The sequence below is a fragment of the Heptranchias perlo genome, chromosome 36 (genome assembly GCF_035084215.1).
Source record: "Heptranchias perlo isolate sHepPer1 chromosome 36, sHepPer1.hap1, whole genome shotgun sequence".
Taxonomy (NCBI): Eukaryota; Metazoa; Chordata; class Chondrichthyes; order Hexanchiformes; family Hexanchidae; genus Heptranchias; species Heptranchias perlo.
The window spans coordinates 15,144,182-15,165,597 of record NC_090360.1 but is presented as its reverse complement, the minus strand read 5'-3'; the positions used below and the strand labels follow the sequence as shown (position 1 = coordinate 15,165,597).

Here is a 21,416-nt window from a genome sequence, read left to right as displayed (position 1 = left end):
ACTGGTTTTAAATTCCTTTTAATAAGTAGGTCTCACACTGCTGGCTTCAGCAGTCTGGCTCTCACACACCGAGCTCTTTAGCATGGGTGGAACATATTGCGGATGTAAATTATAGGACACAGAGGTATAATGAGTGGGGGGGGGAGGGTGAATCAAAATATAGAAAGGAAATGAAATGGGTAGAAGTAAAAGAAGAAGGATTTTTTTCATTCAAAAAGTCTACATACATATACTTGTTGAAGTCACTTCTGTCACATGGTACTTGGAGGCTACATTCCCACATTCAGGTCATCAATACAGTTGTGCACACACTGGAAATAATGCATGGTTTGGGGGGGGGTCAAGATAATTTGGCAATATTCTTATGGTTCAGCTAAGTCAAGAGATATCAAGGCTCCAATTTATATAAGGAGCAGTCTTGCAAGATTGACTCATTGGCCTTTGTGGGGCTCAGAACAGGGAAGATGTTGTGAGTTTAGATTTAACCTCAAATGAGTTAACCTTAAATTTAGATTTGAGGTTAGGATCAGATCAGCCATGATCTTATTGAATGGCGGAGCAGGCTCGAGGGGCCGATTGGCCTACTCCTGCTCCTATTTCTTACGTTCTTATGAGTTTGTGGCCACATTCCATGTTGGCCTTTTGGGGGCTTTCTTGGGGATGGTCCAGGTCAACGTTTGTGAATTCTTCTTATCCCTTTGGGATTTTTGAAAAACTTTTTGTGGACAATTATTATCCTTCTCCCTCCTAATGATATCCAATGGGGAGTGAGTAGTGGGGTGAGTTATAACAAACACTGCAGTTTTGGTTCAAATACAGCCCAGAGTTAATGAGATCAGGCTTACTCCTGCAGTCTGCTCTGAGGTCCTATCTTGAGATTGAGAATGAGAAGCTATGGAAGGGAACTCGACTGTCAAATCCCTCAACGTTCTCTAACATCTGTGTGACACTGAGGGGTGGAAATCGCATACAGCCGGCCTGTCAACGCAAACTGGCTGCGGGGAATGATCCCTGAGCTGGAACAGGTAGGCTCCATCAAAATTGAGCCTCGCACCTCATTTAAATTAGACCGATGAGCTGCGGACGCCTACTGTGAGTTCCCGGACAGCTCGTTGATGAAACGGGAGGTCAATTTCGGGCCCTCAGGTAGGCCCTGTTCCTCCTGGCTCCCCCGGACGGGTTTTTTAAAAAAATTGGTTTTATTACTTAATGTTCGTTGGCAGCTGCAGGAGCCACTGAAAAATCCTAAGTGGGCCCACTCATCGCTGCCAAATCTTCGAAATGGGTCCTTTTAAAGGCGTTAGGGCTTGAAAAATGAGGCCCACCAATTTAGCAGTGAGACCACCGCCTGTGCAGATTGGGTGCAGGCCATGCCACTGCTAAATTGGTATGCTTTGCACCCGTTTTACGCCTGAAACATGGACGCCGCATACCAATTTCTAGCCCTACATTTTTAGCAGTGGGTTGAAAAATGTTGCATTAATGTTGAAAGATACAGAATGAAATGTGTGTGAAATATTATCCATCATTTACAGAGTGTGTTAAAAATTCATCATTGTGCTGTTGAGAATAACAAAGTGTTTAATAATGGAATCGCTACTGGGGAAACCACTCAAATCCTGCATAATAGTGTCTGGTAATCAGGATCATATGAATATTGGGATGATTTTGACAATTGGACTTCCTTATGGGTTACAGAATTGATGCTACATTGTTGTCTCTATCCCATGCTCTCTTCGAGAAGGGCTCCCTGCTGGAATTGTGGGATCGCTCTAATAAGCCAAATGGATATAAGGAAATTAATCTGTTGTGAGTCAATGATAACAATTGTAATCATCTAACTACCTGTTACTCTTTGGGTACATGCACTGCCTGCACAGTGCGCCCGCTGCGCAGGTCTGCAACAGGAAACCCGGAAGCACGCATAAGTACCTTGAATAAGGCTGCAATCGCGTGTGGAGCACCCCGATTTCACTGGGCGCGTTACCCATGCACCCAGTCGACCCCCCGCTGCCAACCCACATCCCTCCTAATATCAGGCCCATTGAGTTTTGGCATGCTATTCAACCATGATAGGGCATTTTAACCAAGACTGATCCTGTACTGAGACAAGGGACTGCCCATATTTCATCCCTGGTTCAGGCTGAGTTCGCTCATCTCAGCTAGGTTGGCAGTAGCGGCACTACTGGAGGCAAATCAGACTATGCTCCCCTTTAGAATTGCTACCTAGTGACCAGTATCGGAAAAGCCAGAGTGTGTGAACGTTGGTTGAGGACAGGATCAGTCTTGGTTAAAATGCCCTATCATGGTTGAATAGCATGCCAAAACTCAATGGGCCCGATATTAGGAGGGAGGTGGGTTGGCAGCGGGGGGTCGACTGGGTGCATGGGTAACGCGCCCAGTGAAATCGGGGTGCTCCACACGCGATTGCAGCCTTATTCAAGGTACTTACGCATGCTTCCGGGTTTCCTGTTGCAGACCTGCGCAGCGGGCGCACTGCGCACCCGCATCACAGGCTGTCAGCAGGAGGAGCCCTATTTAAAGGGGCAGTCCTCCAATGCTCCTCCTGCAGCAAAGAACCAAAATAATAGAATGGAGCAGGCCAGAGGCAAGGTTTTCTGACTCCTCACTCCAGGTGCTGCTCGATGGGGTGAGGAGGGGAGGAGGTGGCCTCCCTCTGCCACCAAGAAGGCCTGGCTGGAGGTGGCAGAGGAGGTCAGCAGCAGCAGCAATGTCGGCCGAACCTGGGTCCAGTGCAGGAAGCGCTTTAATGACCTAACCAGGTCAGCCAAAGTGAGTATACTTACGCATTCTCCCACACTCCGTCTTCCACATTACCTCCACCACCACACAATTCCTTCTGCACTGCCACCACAACGCTCTCGCATCACTCCTCACATCCACTCAACCATCATTCTCACCTTGCCTGCACTTACTCACCGCCCCAGTTCCCATTCGAACACTACCACGCAACCCAATCCTCATACAATCTCATGGCTATGTCTCACACGCACCCTCCCATGCACCTCCCTCACGGTCACCCCCACCCACACCAATGCATGCAGCGGGTCACCATGCAACCATCACTCAATCACGCCTCTCTGTGTTTTGCCTTGATAGGAGAAGAGATGCCAGACTGCACGGGAAAGGGCACGGAACAGAGGGGGCCCACCACACGAGGTGGTCCTAACGGACGCGGAGCAGCAGGCAATAGAAATAAGCCGCACACTGGAGTGCCTGTCCGTGGCGGACGCCAAGAATGGGAGCGCACAAGTGGCTGGTGACAGGAATCTAACACTCAGCACTCATGATAGCGAATGATCTTAACATCACTTGGCATCTGCAGCACCTCAACATCTGTCCACATGCTTAATTTTGTTCTCTGTTCTCTTGCAGGGCCATCTGCGACCACCGTGACTGTGGAGCGCGATTCCTCAGAGGCCCTGCTGGCCTCTGAGGGGGCATCGTCACAACTGAGCCAGCCATCCACCAGCGCAGATACACACACCTCGGTGGATCCCTGTCCTCAGTTAGTTGGGCTTGCACATGGTGAGTCACCACGCACATGTGAGCACGAGCAGACCCTGGTGGCAGGGGCAGCCGTGGAGAGTCCGCGATGGTGGGAGCACTCTTCTCCAGGCTCTGCTCAGCTGGACCCTGGGGCCAGCCATGAAAAGGAGAGTCATCGAGGGCCAGCAGCACTTTGCCGAGGTACTAGAACAGTTGCCACGCACACTCTCCACAATCGCACAGAGGATGGAGAAGTCCAACTCCTGCATGAGTGGAATACTGTCACAGGGACGTGAAGGCATCTCTGAGATAGTGTCGCGGGTAGGTGCGGGAACGTCTGCGATGGAGGGAAGGCTAGCCTCCATCGAGCTTCAAGCATGGCTCAACAATGAATCCATTCAGGCCCTGACAATGTCTGTTCGGATTCAGGGTGAGCAACATTCTGCCACTTTAAACAGGCGGACAGATACATTACAACTGGCCTTCCAAGGCTTCACACAAATCCTCCAAACTGTCGTCCAGCAGGGTGGAAGGAGTGATGTGGGCCTGGCCCAGGAGAGGGATGATGGCGAAAGGGGACATGGAAGTGGGGACGCCACTCAAAGCGCTCCCACGTCTCACCCATTGCCCCCCTCGCAACCAGTACCCGCAATGCTGCCTCCTCTCCGGGTGGCTGAGTCTGCCCCTGCACAGGCACAGGGGAGCAGTCTTTGGAGGGGCCCTCACGGGCACCGAAACCCAGAGGGCATCTGCGCAAAGCATCTCATTGGTCAGGGCATGGACAAGAGCAACCTGCCACTACCTCTGCTGAAGCCACAGGGGTAGCACTACGTAGGGGTTCCTGTAAACGTAAGGCTAAGGTTTTATGAGCACAAAGGGGATGCACAAGGGTGTATGACAGAATGTCATGTTCTTCATTTAGTTTTGTTTGTTTTGCCAAGTACATTAAAATTTGTTATCACCACTACTGCCACGTCTTTGCAAATCTTGTCTGGTTTGTGCAATAATTCCCTTTCCTGAGGATCACGATGAAGACCCACACCTGATGCCACCTATTGTGTCACTGCAGAGTGGGTGTAGGTGTATTTGCAGGGCTCTTTTGTGCAGACGACTGAGAGACGCCAGCAATGTCCCCGGCGGCATCCTGGAAGGATCCGGAGGAGAAGTTGCTGAGGGCAGTGGTGACTTTGACAGCGACAGGTAGGAAGATGATGCCCACGTCAGCCGGGAGCAGCTCGGCATGAAGGAGGCTGCAGATGTCCACGACTACATGTCGAGTGACTCTGAGCCTCCGTGTGCACTGCTCCTCAGAGAGGTTCAGGAAGCTGAGCCTCGGTCTGTAGACCCTGTGGCAAGGGTAGTGCCTTCTGCGACGCATCTCTCTCTGCGGTTGCCCTCCCTCCTGCTGTGCAGGTGGATGTGTCACAGCACTGTGTTGTGGAGCTCCACGTGTCAGAGGTGGACAGCGTGGCCGGCGAGGCTGGTGATGCTGTTCGTCCTCCGATGAGGTCACGACTGCAGTTATGGCGGCCGCCATCCGCAAGATGTACCTTTGAGGGGGTCCACAAGGTGGGTAAATGTGTCTGCACACCGGAGTTGAAGTTCCAAGTTTGTGAATTTTTGTGTTAGGAGGAGGGTGGTGGAGGCCAAACTTTGTCCAAAGTGACAGAGTGGCCTCCTGCAATGAGCGAGGGTCTCCCCCCACACCTGTCAAATGGACCTTTGCAGCTCCCACAGGCTGGTGGCTGCAACACGTCTGTTTCATCTGGGAGTGTTTCCCCCAGTACGGGAAACATTCTCAGTTGATATGAAAATCCCACCCCTCCTAAAATATCCTCTCAATCAGGTCTGCAAACGACCTGAACCATCTAATTAATTGGTTTAATTGGGATCCCGCCAGCTTTAATTGCTGGCGGGAGTCCCACGTGCGGGGGCTGCACCCGCATCTAAGCGCGTCATTGGAGAACCCGGAAGTGGGCGGGTTGGAGCCGGGCTCTGGACTCGCCCCGGGAATCCCCGATTTTAGCAGCCCCCCCGCCACGAATGCAACCGCTCGGCCATTCGAAAATCGACCCCAATGTCACTATCATGAAGAATGGTCACTAGGGCAAGATAGATGGAGACAAGGTGCCAATGGAAACACGGTATCTGCCCTCAGTGGTGAATTTGTCAATTCTTAAATGTGCCACCAGATGAAGCTTTTCAAGGTAGTGGAGTAGTGGAAGATTAAATCATAGGAGTGCACCACCTGTCAGCCATGCATTGAGCAGTTCATGGTTCAGACAGTCCCCTTATTCCAACTGAAGGATTAACCATGGTGGCATGAGACATCAGCGGCAGTGTGGAGCAGCATGCTATATCTTTTTCTGGTCAAAAATTCCATTGAATTCAAACACAGTCTGTTTTCCTGTAAAACCTTGGTGCGTCTTCAAGACTCTGATGGTCTTCACCACGAATAATGCTTTTCCCCAAGTCATGTAGTGTTCCCATAACTTTGTTGGTAATCAGTGGAGAATCAGTTGGGGTGGCATCCCTGACCTATTGAGAATCCAGTGAGCTACCTGCAGAGTGTAGGGCCTGAAATCTGATCAAACTTTGATGACACTAGAATTGATATATCCCAATCACACACAAACGTCAGAGGCGAGAAAACAACTAAAGATGAGGTGCACAGCCTAAGCTGAGAGCAGGAACTAGAATAAGACTCATATGACATCAACAGTTTGTCAGACTGCAGTTCTGCGTTCACTTGTTGTGTATAGGAAGGCTGCAAAAATCTCCAGCTGCAGCATATATTTTTATATATGTGTGTATATATGTATTTATTTTTGTGTATATACATTGTGCGTGTATATGCATATGTGCATATATATATATGTGTATGTGCACTGTATAAATGTATATATATGTTTATGTGCACTGTATAAATGTATGTGTGTGCACTATATATGTATATCTATTATATGTATATGTGCACTGTATGTGTATCTATATATGTGTATGTGCACTGTATATATGTGTATCTGTATATGTGTATGTGCACTGTGTATGTGTATCTATATATGTTTATGTGCACTATATATGTATGTGTGAGCATATGTATATCTGTATATCTATACACATATATGTGTATATATGTATATCTATTATATGTGTATGTGCACTGTATATATTGTGTATTATATATGTAAGTGCACTGTATGGGTGTGTACGTGCATATATGTGTACTATATGTGTACCTACATATGTGTATGTGCACTGTACGTGTGTATATGCTTATGTGCATTGTATATATTATATATTTGTATACGTAGTATAGCAACTATTTTAACATGATGAGACTACACAGAACATTTCTAGTTATCTGTTTACAGTGAAGCTAATTCTTTTCTATTTCTGTTCTAAAATGCTGTAAAGAATGTGAACAATGCAAAACACGTAAGGTAAATAAATAAAATGCTGGACATCATCTTGGTCCATTAATTAGATTTCCACTAATTCATTAATAGCTGTGTCAGTGGGAGGGTTAGGCAGCTGCCAGCAATTACAAGCAGTCTCCATCAATCAATTCTTCAGCAGTCAAATGGCCTTTATGTACTTGTGCTGATTGATATCCTAAGTACCCCTTTATTACTGTTAACTGTGTAAGCGGGAATAGCTGGAATGCTGGAAAGGGCAGTGCTTCCATCTCTTTTCCCGGAACACATCTTGATTGGCAGGCGGGGCACAGAGAACTTCATCCCAAATTGTACAGTTCTTTCAGTAAAAAGAATGTGTGGGGGAGGGGGTGCTGGGGAGTGGGGCGGAGGGCGTGATTTGTGGGAGCATTTAACTGACCTCAGATAATAACTAAATCAGTAGTTACTCAAAACCGTATGATCCCTTTAATAATAATTGCGTTTCTGCTTTCAAGCCACTTTCACATATTCAAATGAATCGACCAAACAATGAGTGTTCTGTACTGAAGAGATGGATCTGATATATAAGAAATCTTTAAGACACGACTGAATCACAATATTGGATCGGACGGGGACAGTTGTGCGAGGCTCAGGAAAGACAGAAGGATTGACACATGTGACTTTGGCTCCCATCCTTCTGTTGGGTGAAAGTGCCCTTTACTTGGGAAAGGTGGGGGAGAAGGAACTGATACAGAACCATCAACTCTTAAGTAATGGAGGGAAATTGCAAATCAGAGTGCAGCTCTAGCCCAGTAGGCACTTTCAGGATAGAAGGTGATAAAGCTGGGTAAAAATATAAACAAAATGTAAAGAGATGGGTCGTCTTCCGTGAAAGATCACAATGGCCATTGATCCATGGACGATCACATTTTCATAATAATAGCAAAGCATCTCCTGAAATATGTTGGAGCATTAGGCAGATAAATCATTGAGATACTCCACAGATAATTCAACAAATACACACTGACAGGAGGGAAATTCCAGTTGGGTTTTACATGATGTTGATGTGCAATTTTATCTCCTACCATCATTAATTAAATTAATTCTTCCACATCCATTATCAGGTCACCCCAGCACCATGGCAGAGTTACGGCATGTTGGTATCAGCTAACCCTTCAAAGTATTTAGCACAAAATCAAATGAATATTAACCAACGTTAGCAAATACTCCCATCTAGAAGCGTCATAAACTCCAAGTGTATTCTTGAGTGCCCTGCATTAGCTCAGTGACATCTCCAGCTTGGTTAACAAGAGAGTATCCATAAACTGCTGTATACTATTAATGCTGATTTGTCAGAAACATTCTAGTACCTCAACCAAGTGACCATTGATCATATGTGAGCCTGGAGGTATTCAACCAGGGGGAGCCTCACAGCCGAGCCCAGTCCTGTTATCACCTGACATCCACCCAGTCGGGGGGGGGCGGGATTCCAGCAGAAGTCACTAAATCGCCAGGAGAGAAATCTGCACCACCTTCTGCTATCACGGCTGAGACCAGCTCACTCAATTCAGGCCAGGGATTGACCCTGAGGCCTTTCTAACCTTTCTAGGTTAGTACTAAAAGAAAGAGAAAGAAAGAACTTGCATTTATATCGTGCCTTTCATATCCACTGGAAGTCCCGAACCGTTTCACAGCCAGTGAATTACGTTTCAAGTGTTGTCACTGTTGTGTAGAACACCTTGGGATGTTTTAAAGGCACTATATAAATGCATGTTGCTGTTGCCATGGAGAAAAGTGGGAGCCAATTTGCTCAGAGCAAAGTCCCACAAAGAGAAAACGAGCAGAAACACCAGTTAATCTGCACCAACGTTGCTTTACTTTAAGCTACATAGAGTATGATCCATTCAGACCTACGTTTAACTGGAATTGGTGGTGGTGGGTCTTGGGCTGCAATTTTTTTCTTTTTCGAATTGGGTTGTAGGAGTGATGTGCTTCCCGTACTTATCACGGTTTCTCCTGAGCTGTAAAACACAAGACTTTTATTCCGATTTCCATGTGGTTAGTTTTCACCATCCAATCTGTGTAAGGAAAAACAATAAGCTGCTGGCTAGACATAATTTCCATCAGAAAGTGGCCTTGCATGTTTTTTACTTTTGTTTTTTGTCTTCCACAGGGTATTAATGTACCAGAGATAGACAAAGGGGCCGTCTCCAATCTAATCAGGAAGAGCATACTCTTTATGACCTTTCTCTTTAAAGAACACTCTTGACTATGAGCAAGGAATAGCCACAAATCTGATATGCCTTCATCCATTTTTTTTTTAAACGAGTTTTTAAATGTGCTTAATTTCTGTCCCAGTCAGAACTGCCCAGATAGTGGGGCATGCTAACACACTCAAGTCACTTACATCTTTATAAAACATTTACTTTAAATATCCCATGTGCCTGGACCAAAAAGAGTGAATTCAAACTTGGATGCGAATCCAGGTTCAAGGGTCTCAACTATGTACCTGTTCATGCAGTTAGTTGTATCCAGGCACAGTAAAATCAAAGCCTATGTTTTTCCTCAATAATTGAAGATGCAACATAAGAATGGCCCAACAGTGTCTAAAACTGACCTCCCCTCCTCCAGTTCATTGTCAATCTTTTATTACAACTTGACCCCATTGAGGGTTAACTTGGCTCAGTTGTTCCAAATCAACACAAAGCAGATTTGGAGCCTAAATCTGCACTCCTCCAATTGGAGTCCATCAACATTTATAACACAGGAACAGGAGTAGGCCATTCAGCCCCTCGAGCCTGCTCCGCCATTCAATTAGATCATGGCTGATCTGTACCTCAACTCCATTTACCTCAGCTCCAAATCCCTTGATACCCTTACCTAACAAAAATCAATCGATCGCAGTCTTGAAAGCTCCAATTGTCCCAGCAACCACAATAACAATAAATGAGCACACCACGTCATATTTAGGAATGAGTTCCCACTTCTACAAACATTTCTTTACATAAGGTTTGAATTTTTCCTGCAAAATGTTTGTTGCCCAAAGGTTCATAATTCCAGCGTCAGCTATCTGTAGAGAACAATCTGAATATATAAACTAACATGTTCACTTTTAGAAAAGGGATGCCATACCTTATATGAAAAATAAATTCTTAAAAGCAGAGGATCTTTCACCTCTGGGACCTGGATTCAAATCCAGCCAGACTGATGGGATTAATCTCCTCAAGGGTCCAGTGTGAAATGAGTTTAGATGGCTTTCAACCCAACTCTTAGTGCATAAGAGCCCACAGCACAAAACAGTCCCTAATGTGGCAGTACTAGCAATCTCGCTCAGATGAATGACTTGTGTGGGATTGGAACTGTTACACTGATGTAGTGGGAATTACGATTCTAAAGCTGTTGCTGGCACAGAATGGCAATCCTTACTCTGGATCTAACTGTACTACACCTGACCAGGAAGTGCAAGGAGTTGTCAATGAGTGTCCAAAGTGAGAAATTATTCCATTTACAATTACAAAATTCACCAAAAAAGTACTTAAAAACAATACCTGCTGTATGGGCCTTTTGTCAAATATGTTCTCACTGTAAAAGGAATTCAAAAAGATGAAAATCTGTATATACAAAATGGAATAGCACGAGGTAGATGATGTTGCCTGATAAGGGAGGCACGTTAAAATGTCAGGTTTATCTTTTGAGCTATCATAGTCACCTCTTGTTTTCTTCCTGTTTTTCAGAGTCTGACAAATGATAACTGCTGCAAAAAGCATCACCGATATAATCCCCAGAGAGCACACCAGCGTTGCATAAAGATACAGATCTGAAAATAAAGCACAAACACTGGTGAGTTCCATTAACAGATGCAGGTTTCCTACAATGTAAACTACAACAGCGGTAGACAATCCTCTTAGCAATAAAATGTATTCAGTTACTAGAAACTAGAATAATCCTTGAGTCTCTGTGTGACATAGTGATATTTCTTTTTTGTGATTAGGTTTATATTGAAGTTTCATGTATAATAATCTCAATAATAATAAACTCTCTCTATTAAACTCTCTTTTGAAATTAATACATTATACATATATTTATTTTTTATTCGTTCATGGGATGTGGGCGTCGCTGGCAAGGTCAGCATTTATTGCCCATCCCTAATTGCCCTTGAGAAGGTGGTGGTGAGCCGCCTTCTTGAACCGCTGCACTCCATGTGGTGATAGGTAGGGAGTTCCAGGATTTTGACCCAACGACGATGAAGGAATGTCGATAAATTTCCAAATCAGGATGGTCAGCATGGAGGGGAACGTGCAGGTGGTGGTGTTCACATGTGCCTGCTGCTCTTGTCCTTCTAGGTGGGAGAGGTCATGGGTTTGGGAGGTGCTGTCGAAGAAGCCTTGCGAGTTGCTGCAGTGCCTCTTGTAGATGGTACACACTGCAGCCACGGTGTGTCGGTGGTGGAGGGAGTGAATGTTTAAGGTGGTGGATGGGGTGCCAATCAAGCGGGCTGCATTATCCCGGATGGTGTCGAGCTTCTTGTGAGTTGTTGGAGCTGCACTTATCCAGGCAAGTGGAGAGTATTCCATTACACTCCTGACTTATGCCGTGTAGATGGTGGAAAGGCTTTGGGGAGTCAGGAGGTGAGTCACTCGCCACAGAATACCCAGCCTCTGACCTGCTCTTGTAGCCACAGTATTTACGTGGCTGGTCCAGTTAAGTTTCTGGTCAATGGTGACCCCCGGATGTTGATGGTGGGGGATTCGGCGATGGTAATGCCGTTGAATGTCAAGCGGAGGTGGTTAGACTCTCTCTTGTTGGAGATGGTCATTGCCTGGCACGAATGTTACTTGCCACTTATCAGCCCAAGCCTGGATGTTGTCCAGGTCTTGCTGCATGCAGGCACAGACTGCTTCATTATCTGAGGAGTTGCGAATGGAACTGAACACTGTGCAATCATCAGCGAACATCCCCACTTCTGACCTTATGATGGAGGGAAGGTCATTGATGAAGCAGCTGAAGGTGGTTGGGCCGAGGACACTGCCCTGAGGAACCCCTGCAGCAATGTCCTGGGACTGAGATGATTGGCCTCCAACAACCACTACCACCTTCCTTTGTGCTAGGTACGACTCCAGCCACTGGAGCGTTTTCCCCCTGATTCCCATTGACCTAAATTTTACTAGGGCTCCTTGATGCCACACTCGGTCAAATGCTGCCTTGATGTCAAGGTCAGTAACTCTCACCTCACCTCTGGAATTCAGCTCTTTTGTCCATGTTTGGACCAAGGCTGTAATGAGGTCTGGAGCCAAGTGGTCCTGGCGGAACCCAAACTGAGCATCGGTGAGCAGGTTCTTGGTAAGTGCCGCTTGATAGCACTGTCGACGACACCTTCCATCACTTTGCTGATGATTGAGAGTGGACTAATGGGGCGGTAATTGGCCGGATTGGATTTGTCCTGCTTTTTGTGGACATGACATACCTGGTCAATTTTCCACATTGTCGGGTAGATGCCAGTGTTGTAGCTGTACAGGAACAGCTTGGCTAGAGGCGCGGCTAGTTCTGGAGCGCAAGTCTTCAGCACTACAGCTGGGATGTTGTCGGGGCCCATAGCCTTTGCTGTATCCAGTGCACTCAGCCGTTTCTTGATATCACGTGGAGTGAATCGAATTGGCTGAAGACTGGCTTCTGTAATGGTGGGTGATCTTGGAAGGAGGCCGAGATGGATCATCCACTCGGCACATCTGGCTGAAGATGGTTGCAAACAACTCAGCCTTGTCTTTTGCACTCACGTGCTGGGCTCTGCCATCATTGAGGATGGAGATGTTCAAGGAGCCTCCTCCTCCCTTTAGTTGTTTAACTCTCCACCACCATTCACGACTGGATGTGGCAGGACTGCAGAGCTTTGATCTGATTGTGGGATCAGCTTAGCTCTGTCTACAGCATGCTGCTTCCACTATTTAGCATGCATGTAGTCCTGAGTTATAGCTTCACCAGGTTGGCACCTCATTTTTAGGTATGCCTGGTGCTGCTCCTGGCATGCTCTTCTACACTCCTCATTGAACCAGGGTTGATCCCCTGGCTTGTTGGTAATGGTAGAGTGAGGGATATGCTGGGCCATGAGGTTACAGATTGTGCTGGAATACAATTCTGCTGCTGCTGATGGCCCACAGCGCCTCATGGATGCCCAGTTTTGAGCTGCTAGATCTGTTCTGAATCTAATCCATTTAGCACGGTGGTAGTGCCACACAACATGATGGACGGTGTCCTCAATATGAAGATGGGACTTCATCTCCACAAGGACTGTGCGGTGGTCACTCCTACCAATACTGTCATGGATAGATGCATCTGCGACAGGTAGATTGGTGAGGACAAGGTCAAGTAGGTTTTTCCCTCGTGTTGGTTATCTCACCACTTGCAGCAGGCCCAGTCTGGCAGCTATGTCCTTTTGGACTCGGCCAACTCAGTCAGTAGTGGTGCTACCAAGCCACTCTTGGTGATGGACATTGAAATCCCCCACCCAGTGTACATTCTGTGCCCTTGTTACTCTCAGTGCTGCCTCCAAGTGGTGCTCAACATGGAGGAGGACTGATTCATCAGCTGAGGGAGGGCTGTAGGTGGTAATCAGCAGGAGGTTTCCTTGCCCATGTTTGACCTGATGCCATGAGATTTCATGGGGTCTGGAGTCAATGTTGATGAGTCCCAGAGCCACTCCCTCCTGACTGAATACCACTATGGCGCCACCTCTGGTGTGTTTGTCTACCGGTGGGACAGGACATACACGGGGATGGTGATGGAAGAGTCTGGGACATTGGCTGAAAGGTATGATTCTGTGAGTATGGCTATGTCAGGCTGTTGCTTGACTAGCCTGTGGGACAGCTCTCCCAATTTTGGCACAAATCCCCAGATGTTAGTGAGGAGGACTTTGCAGGGTCGACTGGGCTTGGTTTGCCTTTGTCTTTGTCGTGTCCGGTGCCTAGGGTCCGTCCAGTTTTATTCTTAAGAGGAGAGGGCTCGGATACAGTCTGGACACATTTCCACGAGGCAGAAAGGTAGGGCAACTAAAGCCAGAGCTCCCTGGATGACAAAAGAGATAGTGAGTAAGATGAAATGGAAAAAAAGGGGCGTATGACAGATGTCAGGTTGATATTAGTAAACAATTTTACGACACCAAGTTATAGTCCAGCAATTTTATTTTAAATTCACAAGCTTTTGGAGGCTACCTCCTTCCTCAGGTGAACGATGTGGAAATGAAATCACATCGTTCACCTGACAGGTTGATATTAAGTTGAGAGGGGAAGTGAAAAAGGAAATAAGAGGGGCAATGAGAGAGTATGAGAATAGACTAGTGGCCAACATAAAAGGGAATCCAAATGTCTTCTACAGGCAAACAGTAGACAGTAAACAGTAAACAGGTAGGAAGAGGAGGGGTGGGGCCGATTACATCTCCTTTATGGTCCCTACTCATTGAGGCAGAGAGCATGGCTGAGGTACTAACTGAGTACTTTGCATCTGTCTTTACCAAAGAAGAAGATGCTGCCAGAGTCTCAGTAAAGGAAGATATAGTTGAGATACTGGATGAGCTAAAAATTGATGAAGAAGAGGTACTTGAAAGGCCAGTTGTACTTAAAGTAGATAAGTCGCCCGGTCCGGATGAGATGCATCCTAGGTTGCTAAGGGAAGTAAGGGTGCAAATTGCAGAGGTACTGGCCTTAATGTTCCAAATATCCTTAGATACGGGGATGATGCCAGAGGACTGGAGAATTGAAAATGTTATACTCTTGTTCAAAAAAGGATAAACCCAGCAACTACAGGCCAGTCAGTTTAACCTCAGTGGTGGGGAAACTTTTAGAAATGATAATCTGGGACAGAATTAGCAATCACTTGGACAAGTGTGGATTGATTAGGGAAAGCCAGCATGGATTTGTTAAAAGCAAATCGTGTTTAACTAACCTGATAGAGTTTTTTGATGAGGTAACAGAGAGGGTAGATGAGGGAAATGCAGTTGATGTGGTGTATACGGACTTTCAAAAGGCATTTGATAAAGTGCTGCATGATAGGCTTACCAACAAGATTGCGGCCCATGGAATAAAGGGGGCAGTAGCAACATGGATACAGAATTGGCTAAGTGACAGGAATCAGAGAGTAGTGTTGAATGGTTGTTTTTTGGACTGGAGGGAGGTGTAAAGTGGTGTTCCCCAGAGGTCAGTGCTGGGACAACTGCTTTTCTTGATATATATTAATGACTTGGACTTGGATGTACAGGGCACAATTTCAAAATTTGCAGATAACACAAAACTTGGAAGTGTGGTAAACAGTGAGGAGAATAGTGATAGACTTCAAGAGGATTTGGACAGTTTGGTGAAATGGGCGGACACATGACAGATGAAATTTAATGCAGAAAAATGCGAAGTGATACATTTTGATAGGAAAAATGAGGAGAGGCAATATAAACTAGAGGGCACAATTCTAAAAAGGGTACAGGAATAGAGAGATCTGGGGGTATATGTGCACAAATCATTGAAGGTGGCAGGGCAGGTTGAGAAAGCATACGGGATCCTGGGCATAGAGTACAAAAGTATGGAAGTCATGATGAACCTTTATAAAACATTCGTTCGGCCATAACTGGAGTATTGTGTCCAGTTCTGGGCACCGCACTTTAGGAAAGATGTGAAGGCCTTTGAGAGGGTGTAGAAGAGATTTACTAGAATGATTCCAGGAATGAAGGACTTTAGTTACGTGGATAGACTGGAGAAGCTGGGGTTGTTCTCCTTGGAACAGAGACTGTTGTGAGGAGATTTGATGGAGGTATTCAAAATCACAAAAGGGTCTAGAGAGAGTAGATAGAGAGAAACTGTTCCCATTGGCAGAAGGGTCAAGAACCGGAGGACATAGATTTAAGGTGATTGGCAAAAGAACAAAAAGTGACACGAGGAAAAAGTTTTTTACACAGTGAGTGGTTATGATCTGGAATGCACTGCCCGAGGGGGTGGTGGAGGCAGATTCAATCATGGCCTTCAAAAGGGAACTGGATAAGTACTTGAAAGGAAAAAAAAAATTACAGGGCTACGGGAATAGGACAGGGGAGCAGGATTAGCTGGATTGCTCTTGCATAGAGCCGGCATGCACTCGATGGGCCGAGTGGCCTCCTTCCGTGCTGTAACCTATGATTCTATTTCTTATGAATTTTTGTAGCGAGATTGTACAACTGAGTGGCTTGCTAGGTCATTTCAGAGGGCAGTTAAGAATCAACCAATCACATTGCTGTGGGTCTGGAATCACATATAGGCCAGACTGGGTAAGGACGGCAGGTTTCCTTCCCTAAAGGGCATTAGTGAACCAGATGGGTTTTTACGACAATCCGATAGTTTCATAGCCACCATTACTGGTACTAGTTTTTTTAGTTCCAGATTTTTATTTAATTGAATTTAAATTCCCCAGCTGCCGTGGCGGGATTTGAACTCATGACTCCGGATTACTAGTCCAGTAACATAACCACTATGCTACGGTAACCAATGACTTACATTTATATAGGGTCTTTCACAGCAACATGACGTCCCAAAGCGCTTTACAGCCAATCAAATACTTTGGAACTGTACCTACTGTAGTAACGATACGAAATGTGGCCACCAATTTCCGCACAGCAAGGTCCCACAAACAGCAATGTGATAATGACCAGATAATCTGTTTTTTTTAAGTGATGTTGGTTGAGGGATAAACATTGGCCAGGACACCGGGGAGAATGTCCCTGTTCTTCGAAATAGTACCATGGGATCTTTTATGTCCACTGGAGAGGACAGATGGGGCCCTCGGATTAATGTCTTCTCCAAAAGACAGCACCTCTAACAGTGTAGCACTCCCCCAGTACTGCAGTGAAGTGTCAGCCTGGATTATGTGCTCCAGTCTCTGAAGTGGGACTTGAACCCACAACCTTCTAACTCAGAGGTGAGAGTACTACCAATGTGCCAAGGCGGACACCTGCAGTAGGTTATGGTACAAAGAGACCAACAACGTAATGGCTCTCCGATGTCTGAGATAGTAGCTGTGCACTAAGGACGAACTTACTGGACTTGGTTTGGATAAGTGGACTGAACCTGGAGCTAGATTCAAACTGTGGTAAATAGCGAACACAAGGGAAACTTTTGCTTTTAAAACAAGGCTTAAGTATTTTGCTCTTTCACCATCTCCTTCAGCTGTGTGTGCTCAACTCACAGGCTCTCTGCACCCTTCCTGTGTCAAGCACCTAGCTGACAACATCACTCACAAACATGGACTGGATGAGTCATAATATGTCGACTGAATGCTCCACCCAACATAAACTCCAACTTGTCAAAAGTCAACTGCCTGCATCCTGTCCTGCAGCATCCTACTCCCCTTTAACTTCTGTCTTTGCCAACCTCCATTAGCTCCCTGTCCACAAAGACACTAAATTCAAAACTTTCATCCTCATCTACAAATCCCTCCTTACCACTTCCTACCTCTGCTCCTCCTCCTCCAGAACGCACGGTCTCCTCTTCCATCTCCGGCCTCCTTTGCATCAGCCACTCCCTCCATTCCTCCTCCAGCGGCAGAACCATCAGCCGCTTTGGTCCCATACTCCAGAATTCCTTCTCGAAACCTGTCCACGTTGTTACTTCTCTCCCATTTTAAAACCTCACGACCTACTTCTTTGACCACATCTTCACAATTTTTCTTCCTGCAACTGCTTAGTATTCAATTTTGTGAAGCATCTTGGGATGTTTTACTACATTAAATGTGCCATATCAATATTAATCATTGTTGCTGTGCAAAAAACAAATAAAAAAATCTGTCATACCCTCAAATATTTCTCCCCCCCACTTCTAATTTTCTTCCCTGAACTTATGAAGGTGCTGAATCATAAGATTGTATTTGGCACAAATACCATCATAAGAATTGCTCTCATGCTGAATAGTTTTCCCAGTTCCAGCACTTGGAGAATTAATCTGGAATGCCGAGGAACCTTACCTTCAAATATTCTCCGTGCTTCCTTAGGATTCTTGGAAATCAGCACAGTGGAAGTTTCCAGAAGAGGATCTGCAAGTGATAAACAACATTGTTCATTTGTGTTGGTTCACAAAACCTCCTTTATTTGATGTCAGTTCTTAATATTGAACTGCAGACATTAGATTTGGTGCATCAGTCTCAGATCAACAAATATTTAATTGGTGCAGCGATGAAATTGGACATGAATTTAGATTTGAGGTTAGGATCACATCAGCCATGATCTTATTGAATGGCGGAGCAGGCTCGAAGGGCCGATTGGCCTACTCCTGCTCCTATTTCTTATGTTCTTATGTTTCCTTATTGTATCATAGTTCCTGTGTGAATTGCCCCAAATACCAGTTGCTAAGAGAACACACTGCATGCCACAAAGTTTCTCCATGAGGATTTATTGATCCCGCATTGAGTTGGGTGTTTTGCAAGGTCACAGGCTACACTGAGGTCCTATAGGAGAGGCAGTGTTGCCAATAACATGGCTGCCTCCTGCAATCTTCAGTTAAACGCAGTAAAACTAACACTGAGTGCAACTCAGTAAATGCTGAAAGGTGGAAATTTTGAAAGCAATATGCCAGATGATATTCTTGGGCTGCTAACTTTGGTTGGACGGATTCCTGGAGGTTTCATCTCACGGCCTCTTGCCTCTAACAATCCTGCCTTTCAAACAGACTCTTTTCTCATCTCCAATATTTTTATTACTAATAAACAAAAAGAAAATGAAAAAACACACAATTTTTTTTAATGCCCCTACAGTTTACCTTCAAATGTTCTCTGTGTTCAGGATTAATATTTAATTCTTGGAGACTCTAGGACAATCCTGGAGGGTTGGCAATCCAATGATGTGCTAAATAGATAACACTATCCATTAAGGACAAACTGGGGTAGTTTCCACTTTGGGCGGGATCGGGAAATTGCACCTAAATTCCGTTTGAAATTGCACTGGTTAGGTTACACTTCTTGTTTCCGCTAAAATTCATGCCTACTAGTGCCTGTGCACCTAAGAAAATGAACGCAAATTGAAGAGCCTTCCTGAACCAGCGCAATCCGTGGACTCTCGCAATTCTGACCTGGGGGGCGGGGCCAGGTTAGTGGGCAGGGCCTGATTCCGGCTTTGGAGGATCTGAATCAAACTGAATCTTGAACCAGTGTAAACGATCACGTAAGTGGCTTTGGGCGTAACTCACCTACGTTTCGTTTTAAATTTCCCGATCTTTTGTGCAGCTTCGGCTGATGCCGCCCAGATTGCGCTGGAATCTGGGCACAAAATTAACGGAAACAAGCAAGAAACATCCCCCCCCCCCGGTATATTTAAGGAATTAAACAAACTCAGGGTCGACACACCTCAGCAAATCAGATAAACGCAACCACCTGTTTGACCGAAGGATCATTAAGATCCAAGAAAAATAGTAGCGGAGCTGGGTTTGGTCAACTCGGGAGCGGAGTGTGGGGTGAGGAGGGAGGAGTTCCAACTCGAGATTTGGTCGATGTGGGGAGATGTACCAGGGAATACTGACGTACATCGTCTTGCAGGCCAAACTTGGAGGCCAAAGATTGATAACCGAGGTTCCTGGGAACGAAACACAGACGATCCTCCAGAGCCACGATGGCTGACCTCAAAATGATTGGGGGGAGGGAAGGGTCAAGACTCCCCTTGGACCCCTCCCCCCACCACTGGCTCTGCCACTGAAGAAAAATTATCTATTTTGAATGTACATGTTGAGGATTCTCTATTGTTTGAAGATAGACTACGGTGAGATTTTTTTTTGAATGCATGGAGCAGGTGGAGGACATTTGGAGCCAAATGGAGGATCGGTGAATTGATTCCAAATTTATAAAATATCTTAAAAAGGCAGCAATATATTAAAGGGCGGAATAATTTGTGGGAACTCTCTGCGAGAAAGAGGGCTGAGGGAGCATAGCCTGACTTTAGACCAACAGTACAGGTAAGCAGAGCCGCTGAAGCAAACAAAAAGACCAGAGTTGACCATTCAGAAAAATGAAACCATTCAGGCGGTTGTTAGGAAAGAGATTAAGAAACAATGAAATGAGGAATTTGATGCGTTACCTATCAAAGCTAAACCAGGCAGAATGGAACAGCAGAGGGGCAAGATTCAGTGACGTCTCACTTGAGATGCTGCTGGCCAGGATGAGGAGGGAAATATTTTACCCGGTGGACAGGAGGAAACGCCTTGCCTCTGCCACCAAGAAGGTCTGGCTCGAGGCGACTGAGGAGGTGACCAGCAGGAGCAACATCTCCCACACTTGGGTGCAGTGTAGGAAGCGTTTCAATAACCTAACTAGGTCAGCAAAAGTGAGCATACTTATTAATTCTCCTGCATTCCGTGTTGCACATCACCCCCCCACCCCGCCCCCCTCCCAAACTCATTCTGCACTGCCAGGGCTACTCCATCACATCACTCCTCACACCCACTTAAGGCTCATCCTCAACTTACCTTCACTCCCTGAGCACTTCCTCACCTCCCCATTTGTGACCCCACCACTACCACTCACCCCAATCCTGATCCAATGTGATGCCTGTCTGATACTCACCCTCTGATGCACCTCTTTCACGATCAGTCTCACCCAAAGCAATGCATTAATCGCCTGACCACTTCACCCTCACTCACACGTCTGTACTTTCTCCCCTTGTAGGAAAAGAGAGCACAAAATGTACGGGAGAGGGCGAGGACTGGAGGGGGCCCCGAGTGGTCCTCACAGAGGCGGAGCAGGAGGCCCTGGAGATCAGCCGCACCCTCGAGTGCCTGTCTGTCTGGGACACTGAGACTGGCACCCTACAAACATCTGGTGACACAACTTTGACATTCATCACACACAACATGGATTGATGTTAACAATGACTGGCATGTTGAACACTTCAGTATGCTCATCACAACATAACACATCTGTGATGATGCTTAATATTGCCGTCTGTTCTCTTCCAGGCCCTTCAGCGACCGAAGTGACGGGAAAGGGAAATTCCTCACTGGAGCTCCCGTCCTCTGAGGGTGCACCGTCACATCTTAGTGAGCCATCCACCAGCGCAGATACTCACACCTCGGTGGGTCCCAGTAGTCGGTTAGTTGGGTTGGCGCCTGGTGAGTCACCGCACACAAGTGAGCATGAACAGACATTGGTGGCAGGGGCAGCTGTGGAGAGTCCGCAGCAATGGGAGCACTCCTCTCCAGACCCGGCTCAGCTGGACACAGATGCTGAACCCCGAGGGCCAGCCTTTAAAAGGAGCACATTTGCGAGGTACTGGAACAGATGCCACGCACACTGTCCATAATAACGGTAAGGATGGAAGAGTCCAACTCCTGCAGTGGTGACTGGTGGCATAGTTAAGTGCAGGAAAGTCTGCGATGGAGAGAAGGCTAGCCTCCATTGAGCTTCAAGCACGATTTACAAATGAGTCCATTCAGGCCCTAACAATGGCTGTGCGGACTCAGGTTGAACAACATTCTGCTGCCTTAAACAGACAGACAGAAACTTTACAAGTGGGCTTCCAAG

General features: G+C 46.2%; 1 protein-coding gene across 3 annotated transcripts in view; it reads right to left on the bottom strand.

Annotated features, from left to right (window-relative positions):
* Positions 1 to 21,416, bottom strand: part of vstm4a (V-set and transmembrane domain containing 4a) — a 57,990-nt gene that overhangs the window by 12,471 nt on the left and 24,103 nt on the right. For 2 of the 3 annotated variants that reach the window (XM_067972618.1, XM_067972619.1), the window contains exons 5-8: positions 17,877 to 17,945; positions 10,618 to 10,725; positions 10,457 to 10,490; positions 8,823 to 8,929 (exon numbers count right to left, since the gene is read on the bottom strand). In XM_067972618.1, coding sequence (XP_067828719.1) covers positions 8,823 to 8,929; positions 10,457 to 10,490; positions 10,618 to 10,725; positions 17,877 to 17,945 — 318 coding nt within the window. Of the gene's footprint in view, positions 1 to 8,818; positions 8,930 to 10,456; positions 10,491 to 10,617; positions 10,726 to 17,876; positions 17,946 to 21,416 lie in introns of all 3 variants that reach the window. The other variant, XM_067972620.1, reaches the window with a different exon arrangement.